Source organism: Zingiber officinale, chromosome 4A, assembly GCF_018446385.1.
Source record: "Zingiber officinale cultivar Zhangliang chromosome 4A, Zo_v1.1, whole genome shotgun sequence".
NCBI lineage: Eukaryota > Viridiplantae > Streptophyta > Magnoliopsida > Zingiberales > Zingiberaceae > Zingiber > Zingiber officinale.
Genome location: NC_055992.1, coordinates 120,623,283 through 120,634,013, shown reverse-complemented (window position 1 = coordinate 120,634,013; position 10,731 = coordinate 120,623,283). Strand labels below are relative to the sequence as shown.

The 10,731-nt window shown below is 37.1% G+C and overlaps 2 protein-coding genes across 2 annotated transcripts; both read right to left on the bottom strand.

Moving 5' to 3' along the window:
* Positions 1-482: 482 nt before the first annotated feature.
* LOC121970814 (H/ACA ribonucleoprotein complex non-core subunit NAF1-like) lies at positions 483-3,167 on the bottom strand. Its single transcript, XM_042521784.1, has 3 exons — positions 2,502-3,167; positions 2,325-2,402; positions 483-1,960 (listed from the first exon to the last, which is right to left on the bottom strand). Exons 1-3 carry the CDS (start codon positions 3,075-3,077, stop codon positions 707-709), a joined length of 1,908 nt encoding a protein of 635 aa, XP_042377718.1. The 5' UTR covers positions 3,078-3,167; the 3' UTR covers positions 483-706.
* A 3,190-nt stretch (positions 3,168-6,357) lies between these two features.
* Positions 6,358-9,306, bottom strand: LOC121970813 (pentatricopeptide repeat-containing protein At1g03560, mitochondrial-like). Its single transcript, XM_042521783.1, has one exon. The coding sequence runs from the start codon at positions 9,268-9,270 to the stop codon at positions 7,372-7,374; it is 1,899 nt and encodes a 632-aa protein (XP_042377717.1). The 5' UTR covers positions 9,271-9,306; the 3' UTR covers positions 6,358-7,371.
* Between the last annotated feature and the right edge of the window lie 1,425 nt (positions 9,307-10,731).

Genomic DNA, 10,731 nt, shown 5'->3' with positions numbered 1-10,731 from the left:
GATACTCCACTAAATAAAAGTTGCACAATAAAAGGAGAATGTAAATAAAGAGCTTCTACTTTTCTACATGTATAACCTTTTATTTGTAGCCACAGTCTCCTTACCTCAGACTAATGGGCGACATTCATGATTGTTGTAGGCTTGCAGCTTGTAGTCGCCTTTAGCTCAGCTATATAAATAATTCCATTACTTAAAAAATTATTGTATAGTGGTGAGTATTCCGTCTGTCACCCGCGAAACCCGGGTTCGATCTCTGCTCACAGCCGAGTTTTTATTATCTCAAGGATTTGGCAATGTCTGTACGAAGGATAACATAGTAAACAGCTACTTCTCTGACAATTCGAAGTTCATTTTTAAAAAAATAGTTTGCAACTCTAAAAATGACCAAGTTTTTTGAGCAACAAATTCAAGGAATCAAAATGTATTCACTTTTTCTCCAGATACGATTGGAACAACTTTTGCAACTGTCAATTAGAAGAATCTAAAACAGCAGAAACAAATTCAATAGCATAAATGATCTGCTATACCTATCGCCAATACATCAGTTATTACAACCAAACCTCCTAGGGTGTTGATATGCTACATGTTGTGCTTCGAAATACAAAGAAAGACTTATTGTCTTGAGCAATTTAACAAGCTGACTAAAGTTTATAAAACTTCGTAAGCGAAAAAAAGGCCTTCCAAAACAAGAATCCCTTTTTCAGCTTCACGTGCCTCTCTTAAATGAATTGCCACCACCTTTTCGGCGGGGCATTCTTCCACTACCAGATGAACTCCCTGGGTTAAACTGCATACGATCTGTTATCGCACTTTGTCTGGAAGCTGCCAGGAATGGCTGACCATGACTTTGATGATTACCTAGCATCGGGGAAACGCCTTGGACGGCGGGCATGGGCATCAAAGGTGCTTGGCCAATGCCAATCTGTCCCACCAGGGTCGGGGGCACAAGAGCACAAGAAGAATTTATGCCTATTTGTGGTAAATTTGGGGTGCTCAGCATCTGGAAAAGTTGTGGATGAGACGGCATCAAAATGTTGTTTTGATGCTGGTGAAGCCGAGCTTGATTCTCCAGCTGTTGGTTTAGAAACAAATTCATCTGCAAGCCAGTCATAGCAGCAATCTGCTGCTGCATTCCATGAGCAAGCATCACATTCTGAAGCTCTTGCATTGGAACTGAAGGTGGCCAAAAAGTTTGCTGCTGCTGCTGCTGCTGCAGATGTATTGGCATTCTGAAAGCCATGGAAGGATTCGTTTGCTGCAAAAATGGCATTGCATGGCCTGGGGAAGCATGTTGATGTTGTGACAGTTGATAGGATGGAGTAGCAGGATTGCTTAGAGCATTGACAGCTAGTGGGGCTGCCTGTGCAACTCCACTTCCACTAGCCAAATGTCGGGAAGATAATGACTTGACTGAACCAGAATTGCATAACCTAGAAGGTTTGTTATGACCACGTGTGCCAGGGCCTGATTGTTCCACAGTTTCTGGACCATGGGAGAAAGTTGGAATGTTGCTCTTGTTAGCCCCTGTACCTTTATCCCTAGTTTTCTTTTTCTGGGTGCCCTTCTCTCGATTCCCAAATTTGAAATCATCAGTTCCTCTCTTTGTCTGGCGCAGAGATCTCTTATACTCTGTTTCCTTTTCATCATCTGAAAACTCCATCTCATTGAAGACCTCCTCATCATTCTCACCAGATGCATCATATCCTCTCTTAGAAATGTCCTTATCTAGGACATAGGCAGCAAATTCCATAACAAAAGAGACAGCAGTTCCCTCAATAATCCCAACTGGAACATCTTTCTCAGAATTATACCGAACAACATAGTAAGGGTTCTTTACTGGCCCAAATATTTCATCGATTATACCCAATGGGATCCTGGTTTCTGTAATCCACAGAATGGAACCCTCATTTAAAGGATTGTGATCCACTGAGCCCTCAACAATAACTCTATTACCAAATACCTGGTGAATGAAATAACAAGAAGCCATTAATATAATACATCTAACAAGGACAGCATCCAAATCACACCTTTAATCTGCTTTGCAAAATGACATATATAATTTACAAAAGAAAAACAACAAAGAATGTAAGTGTTTCACTGAGACGTCGTATTAGCACATGGCCATCATTCACTGGAAAGGAACATGTAGAGTCTCGTGGTGATGGATCATCTAGAAACAGTGATAGTTAGCAAAGATTTGGGGTTCTAAACTTAGTGTTTCGTTATTAAAAAGTAAGCTTGACTAGGAAAGAACATGATGGTTTATTCTTTGATCTATCAGAAAGTTGAAAATTACCAAATTGACAGATGAGTAGCCAACTTACTGATGAAATCAACCCTACTGGAATTGTCTGGTGATGCGGCTCCAAAGAGACTTCAACTGGAGGGACCGGAGGAAGAACCTGCATTATAACTATGTCAACCAGCATTCATTGGAAAGAAATAGCAAAAATCAACACATCCATTTCTGGTTTAGGAAGTGAAAGGCAAGATTTTTCAACCTCAAGCTCATTTTTTGACTTGACAGGACAACTCAAAACCTCTTCTTCATCGTCGCTCCCAATAGGGCCCTCTTCGATGCCCACACCACCAACACCATGAGATCCGGCATCACCCTCTTTCTCATCTTCGCTACTGCCTGTTGAAGTAGACGAGTCGGAGTCTTCGCTCGACGATTCATCGCTCTCAGAGTCGTCCGACCTTGTTTCACCACCTTCCGAACCACTATCCATATCGTCATCTTCTGAAAGAGGATGTTGTCGCGTAACCTCTCCCGCAGCCACAGGGACAGGGGGATCAGGTAGCAGGTCTTCGCAATTCCCAGACAAGCTAACGCCCTCCATCTTCTCATAGATGGGAATATCCAACTCCGAGCTGTTCGACATGAAAGCGTCTGCGTTCAGCGCGGACGAGACGGATTCTCCTCCCCCGTTGCTACTTGGGACAAAGACGCCTTCGTCTACTGTGCTGGATTCTCTTGGCGCTTCTACAGGGAGATCGAAGGCAGGAGATCGAGGTGGAGATCCATGGGTGAGGCTGCCGTCGGGCGAGCTAGGGTTTATCTTTTCTTCGTCCATCAATGGAAGGGGAGGAAGCTAGGGTTTCCGCCGGCGACGATGATAGGGTTTAAGAGGAGCAGTTGGCTCTCGCAATGCAAAATATTTACAAAAATGTCCTTGAGAAATATGTAATAGCATAATAGTCGTATAACTTAAATACAAATAATAAATTTTAATAAAAATAATAATAATCGCAATTAACTATCCTACGTTTACCGACCCGACCCCACTATCCTATCACGGCACTATGACCCCATATATATAATAATTTACTTTGATACGGACCATTATGTCGTGGGACTCCCAGAGCATTTGAATTAAATTCAAGTACTTGGGAAGTTTTTATTTTATTTTTTTAATTATATTATATGTATTTAAAATTTAAAATTTTAATATTTAGGAGTTAGTTTATAATATATTTAAGTCAATAAGATTTCTCTTTGAAAGTTCATACTTGTCTTTTGATTATAATATTCAAGATTAGAAATTTTAGATGTTCACAAGGTATATTATATGGATTAAGGATTTATGCTATGTTTACTTTAGAGTGTGGATGAGAAAAAGAACGGAATCAACGATAGAAAGTTATCTTTGGAGGAAGAGAAAAGAAAGGGTGAAGAAATCTTTTCCTTTGCACACTTGTTTACCTTGATAGAGGAAGGTGAATACTTGTGATGTAATTTTGTAAATAAAAAAGGGTGCATGCGTCATTTTTTTGATACATAGTGTAATTTTGTGAGTTAAAAAGTCTACATGCGTCATTTTTTTTTAGTATATGGTGTAATTTTGTGAATGTAAAAGGGGTGCATGCGTCATTTTTTTTCCATCCACTGCTTTCCGTCTGATTTTGAGGTGATTGATTTTTACTCCAAAATTATCCGCTGATGGATTGCGTTACTTTTCCTTCGGAAAATTTTAATGAAATAAACGACGGAAACTTTTTCACCGTGAAAACTTTTTCTTAATTTTACTTTCCACTCTTCCAAGTAAACAGAACCTTAAGGTTTTAGAATTTAAAAATTAGATTATAATAAATTTAAACTAATAAGATTTTTCTTTTAGGATTTATACTTCTCTATGAGATTTTAGTGTTTAAGATTAAAAATTTTAGATGTTCATGTGATATAATCTTCATCTTTAAAGAAATGTTGACTTTTAAAAATAAAAAAAAATTAAATTGAGATACCTATATTTGATCCTGGCATCTCAACCTTATAAAAAAAAACCTTGATACTGGCATCCAATACATTAGACGCGCCTCGAATCAGGGCACCTACAAATTCGTAGCATAGTAATTATATGATTTCATAGCTGCTAGACAATCACAACTACACTTTTATAACATATACCAGACATTTTAATTTTGATCAACAATAATAATATTATATTTTAACAGTTATATTTTAACACTCTTAACGACACTTTGACGTAGCAATTAGATAGCTATTATAATATCAATTAATATTATATTATAGTAAATTATAAATTATAATTGATATTTTATTTTCGATCAATACAGTCAACATTATTAAAAAAAGATAATCCGATGTCCAAAATTTTTGTCATACGTAATCTTGAGAAAAAAAATTATTGTAGATGATTTATCTTACTTTTTACAAGAAATTATTTTCAAAATTCGAACCCTTGATCTTTTTAATTACGTGATAATAAATTTTTTTTTTTGTCAATATAATCAATATTGTATCAGTCAATATTATATTATAGAAAACTATAAATTATATCAATCAATATTATATTATATTATATTATAGTAAACTATAAATTATAACTGATATTTTATTTTCGATCTCAACTAATTACTATAATAGTACAGTTAGAATAGTTATAAAATCATAACGGCCGTTACAAGATTGTTATAATTTTGTCACTGCTATACCAACTTAAAAATTAAGAATCAGAAATAAAAATATAATAGATGCTCTTTTAATGAAAAACATAAAAGAGGGGCGCTATTTGGATTATTCCAATAAAAACATAACACCCTTTAGACTATTCTAATAAAAAGGACCCCTTTTTCGCTAGATTTTAGTAAAATACCCCTTAAAATTTAGAAACACACAGAAATAATAAATTGTGTAACTCTGGATAAGTAATTTGAAAACAAATAAATTATAATGGATCAATTTTCAAAAATAGGAAATAATTAAATCGAGTGATCTACCGTCATATATAGAGCTCCAAAAAAAAGACCTTGATTTATAAGAAAAATCCAAAGATAAAATAACCAATAAATCAAGATTATAAAGTTAAAGAAATGGGTGAAGATTATAATGTACTTCAATTACTATTTAAGAAAAATACCCAAATAACATACATGTGCAAAGCATACACTTGTTTTCCTCCTAAGTAGTATTTGTAGGTGGCTTAAGGACGGTAAACTAGCTAAAAGGAGCTTTGAGATATTTAAATTTATTTGATAAGGTAATCGAATTGAGCCAAACTTAAAATAAATTAAAATTTTCAAATAATTGTTCAAGTTTGGCTTAGTTTAGTTTTTACGAGCTTGAGCTTGCTTGAAAATTGACTTGAACTTGATTTATTTAGATGTTATCAAACTCTCAATTCAAGCTTAACTTGAATTTGATTCGTTTAGATGTTATCGAATTCTTAATTTAAATCTATTTGATTGTTTGAAACTTTTAGTTATTTGATTAATTACTGAACTTGATAATTTAAATTTATTTATTTTATTTTAATTTATTTTATTATTTATTTAACATATTAAAAAAAATTATTAATAAATATAGTTCATGAATATTGTTCACGAATCACGAACGTTGTTCATAAACATTGTTCACGAATATTAACGATCTGAATATATATGTGTTCAAACTTATTTGTTTAGTTTAACAAGCTGATCAAGTTTATTTGTTTAATTAATCTTTTATATATTGAACGAACATAAACAAATTCTTACCCAGCCGAACACCAAATTTACTCACGAACGCTTGGTTCGTTTAGGTGGCTCAGACAAAAGCTCCCTTCACAAGTTTTCATTGCACAAAATTGTTTAGCTGTACCAGAAGAAATTTTGCTTCCTCGGTGTTTAATACTGTGATCACAATCAAATAGCTCTGAACAAATTTAGAGATCAACATGAGTCATGACAACCAACAACAATTAGTTATCTACTAGTATCCTCGAGCTAAATATAAAAACCAATCATTTCATCAACCATGGATAGTGGCTTTTTCAGTAAAGCATCAAATGCAATTGCTGATAATATGTAGAATGCATCTAGTCAATGATTAGCTAAGAAAGAACTAAAGATGACAAATACCACAACAATCACATTTGAAGTAGCATTGTTAAGTACCAGTATAGACTAATGATTTTCAGCATACGGGAGAAAAACAAAAGAGCAACATGAGGGCATGAGCCTAAAATTATAACTCAACATTAATGGTTGTGTTCTTTTAGCAGAATGAAAGATGAGAAGAAATCAATACGATAAACTTAGAATTCAGTGCCATCAGTTTTGAACTTCGACTTGAGGTTCTTGCACATCCTATTCTGTGAAGATCTGCACTATACTTAATCAGATCAAGTTTCCAATTTCATGCAAAGTGTATGAATCAGCAGCAGCACAGGACAAGACAATGAGTCATAATTCTTCATTTGGCAAATGTAAAGTGGCCATTTAATTGCTTTCCACTACAGATTGCAAATAAGAATTGTTCAATGTCCTTAAGGCAGACTTGAAAGATTATGATTCGTGATTCTTCATTTGCCTAACGCATACCTACTTTTGGCAAACAGAAAATGGTCATTTAATTACTCTCCCCTCTCCGTGGAAAGTATCAATTACTCAAACCCAGCAACATAATCCAATCGAACGAAAAAGAGCAGCCTTGTACATAAGGCTTTGAAAAATCTGATGGGAAAGATACCCACATGGCCTTGTTGCTGCGTTCAAAGAGGTAGCTTCTGTGAATTGAACCTTGACCCAAATTGTATGTGCCGCCTTACTGGATGCAAAGACTCACCTTTAACAAAGGACCAATTGCAATCTTCAAATATACTAATTTCCTATGCACTAGTTAAGAATTTTGCAGTTCACCTTCTATTTTTTGAGTAGCACAAACAAAAAATCTAGAAGCAAATCTGTATTAGCCACTGTTTTTATGTCATATAGGCATCTTGTTCATTATTTGAACAAACCAAAGGGGTGAATTTGGGTATTGCCACTTCATTTTTCTGAATGGAGTGTTTGGTTAGCTTCAAACAATAATCCAAGAAATAAATTGGACCAGCAGTTGAATACCTGTGACCATCTAAGTGATAACAGATACTATGAATTCAACAGTGTTTGGAATTTAACTCTCCTTCTGATGCTACCAAATCTGTCATAACCAATACCAATCTTACTATGCATTAATTTAATTGACAAGTCAGCATTTCCAGCCTTTCTCAGAGCATTAATCATAATTGTTCGAACTCTTCCAGGAACCTCACGACCCTTATCTATAATTCCATCTGCAAGCTTGCAAGCATGCTGAAGCCGACCTGCTTTACACAGCACATTAATCATATCTTCATGGGCTGTCTCAGGCACTACTCCCATAGGTGCCATTTCATCCAATATCGTGCAGGCCCTATTGAACTTTCCTGAGAGGCACAGGCCAGTTGAAAGGACTCGAAAAGCTGCAGGGGTGGGAGTTATTCCCTTATCAATCATCATGTTCCAGAGTTTCAATGCCTCTTCGTTTTTGTGTTTCTTAAACAACCCATCCAAAAGTATGGTGTACGTATAAATAGTCTGATCACAACCCTCTATCTCCATTCTCTTAAATAGTGCACAAGCGTCATCGATCCTTTCAGCTTTTACGAAGGCATCAATTAGCACATTGTAGCAGTAAGAGTCTGGCACAAAGCCCTTCTCTAACATCTCGTTGAAAAGCCGTAAAGCCTCATCAACAAGCCCTGCTTTACCAAAGCCATCAATAAGGCTAGAATAGAATATGACATTCACTGGGACATGAGTCTCTTTGCAGAACGTAAACCATTCCATTGCCTTTTCTACCTTCCCAGCTTTGCAAAAGCAATTAATTATCACACCATAAGTGACTTCATCTGGCTCAAACCCATCATCTTTCATTCTCTGGAATAGAATCATAGCTTGATCCTCATTCCCACTCTTCGCAAAAGAATCAATTAATGCAGTGTAAATAGCCACGTTGGCTTTGCAGCCCCTCCTAACCATGTTCTCCAATACTGACATCCCTTCGAATGGCTTTCCTTCCTTGGACAAGCCACTTATAACCAAACTGTAAGCATGGGGTGGAATTTCCACTCCCCTCTCTTCCATCTCATGGAACAGCACCAGGCATTGATGGAAATCCTCATTAGAATAATGGCATTGCATCAATATCAGATATGTAATTTTATCAGGCTCAATCTCCTTCTCTTGCATTTCAACAAATATCTCGACTGCTCTTTGTGTCCTCCCTACTTTGAAGTAACCTTTCATCAGTGTGTTGTAGGAGACAACATCAGGGAAAATTCTATTCTTTTGCATCGCAGCAAAGACTTTCTCAGCCGAATCAATAAACATCGAATTCACCAGGCCATCCAACAAACAGTTGTAGCACATGAGCGACGGCTCGACCGAACTCTCCTTCATCCACCTCCAGACCCACAGCAACTCTTCTACCATTCCAACGGAGCCGAGTCTCCGCACTAACGAAGTGGTGGCAGAAGTCGACGCCGGAAGCCCGCGGTCTCTGATCTCGGCAACGAGCTCCTTGATTCGACTGGTTTCTTTGGTATCGGAGGAAGATGCCAATATGTCGATCAAGGAGACATAGGAGTCGAGGTCGTGTCCGGGGTACTTCTTCTGGGTGGCGGCCCAGCGGAAGAAGGCGAGGGCGAGGTCGGGACAGCGGCGGAGGTCAGGGGTGCGAATGACGTGGGATACAAACGCGGGAGTGAGACGGATGATGTACTTACGGCAGAAGGCGTTGAGATCGGAGGAGAGGTAGGCCGGGGAGGAGGCGACCACGAGGGGAGCGATGCGGGAGAGCCACGGGGATGGGTGGCTGGGGTCGGCGGGGTGGCAGGCGACGCCAGAGATGTCGAGAAAGGGATCGATCCACTCCGGCGGAGGGGTCGGGGAGGGGGCGGCGGCGAGGAGGCGACGAAGGATGTGATGGGAAGGCAAGAAGGGGCGACCCGAGGCTGATCGCAGCATCGCGAGGCGGCGGCGTCGTCTCCACTGCAAACGGCCCGCACCGGCTCAGCGTCAAGTCCGGCTTAAAATAGTCGCGACAGAATTACACGCCTGCAATAATTTCAAATATACAGGGGTGTAAATGGAAATAGGCAAACATCACGATAGTAAATTAAATAAATTCATCTTGAAAATAAATTCTAAGGGTGCAAACGGATTCATCAAGGAAAAGGGGAATGATTTAGTGTATTCAAGTTGGTGTTGCCCATCGACTCAAAGGAGACTGAAAAAGAATGTATAAGACGTCTGAGGGACTATACTACCAAGCAATGAGTTTCGTTTGATAGAGCTCAAGGAGCTTGACTTTGTGCGACCAAGTCGGCTCAATGGCTTGTTGAAGGTCGGAGAAGGATGGTATGAGAGTCTTAAGGACCTTAGGATGAGAATTGTTGAACTTTGTTAATAGAGTTCAAGGAACTTGGCTTAGTGTGATCAAGTTGGTGTTGCTCACTCAAAAGTTCAATGAAAGATTGGAGGAGGATAGAATGAGACATGAGAAATCATAAGACGAGGAATATATAGTGAGTTAGCAGCTTTGACAAGAGTCACAAGAGATGAACTAGATGGGTGAATGAGTGAAAGATGACAAATGCAATAAGACGAAAGCTTACTGCATCCTAGGGATTAAGAGCCTAATGGAAAATAATCTATTGGGTAAAGTAAAGTTGCAACAAGTGTAATTTTTTTTCAGCTGTGAGAGTCAACTGACATGCATGTACTTTAAGGTTCAGTTAGATTTTAACTTTGTCAAGTTCTCAACCACTAGTTTAGTTATAGTCGATGATCTAGTCAACTAAGGAATTAAATTGACTAGGGAGTGAAATCGTGATAGTTTCCTTGTAAACAAATATTTTTGTTCAGAGTAAAATAAATTAGATAGTCAACTAATAAAGTTGATAGAAATTAAAACAAGATAATTGATATGGTAAAGAAAAGTTGCAATTATTAAATAGCGCATGCGTTAAACTAGTCTAATTGATTAAAATTAAATCATGTTGATTGAACGATCAATTATAAAGTAGAATAATTTATTTGATTTTCTCATTTTATTAAGACTCCTCATAAAATGTGTTTATGTCTCTAATAAGAGAAAGATAGTGAACATTAACATGCTGACTTACCTTAATAATTATAAGTCATAGAATAAAAAAAAATTCTAAGTCATGTCAAAATCTCTGCATCCGCAACGCCTTTAACACTTGAATGTGTTAATATTTTTTTTATTTTTATTTTATTAAATTGGTAAGCATTAACACGTTCAAAAAATTGAACGTGTTAATGCTACAATAACAATAAAAGTATGTCAAATTGAGATTAACGTTTTACATTAACACCCATTGCAGAAGCCCTTACTAGCACTTAAATTATTTATTTATTTTATTTTCACTGCATTAAGTATTAACTAGAGAGAATATTTTAATT

Excerpts from the sequence above, each read along its gene's own strand:
- LOC121970814 (XM_042521784.1), bottom strand. The coding sequence starts at position 3,077 with ATGGACGAAGAAAAGATAAACCCTAGCTCGCCCGACGGCAGCCTCACC. Across the intron at positions 2,403-2,501 it reads AGTCAAAAAATGAGCTTGAG|GTTCTTCCTCCGGTCCCTCC; the intron begins GTTGAAAAATCT and ends GTTATAATGCAG. Across the intron at positions 1,961-2,324 it reads CAGTAGGGTTGATTTCATCA|GTATTTGGTAATAGAGTTAT; the intron begins GTAAGTTGGCTA and ends TTCATTCACCAG.
- LOC121970813 (XM_042521783.1), bottom strand. The coding sequence starts at position 9,270 with ATGCTGCGATCAGCCTCGGGTCGCCCCTTCTTGCCTTCCCATCACATC.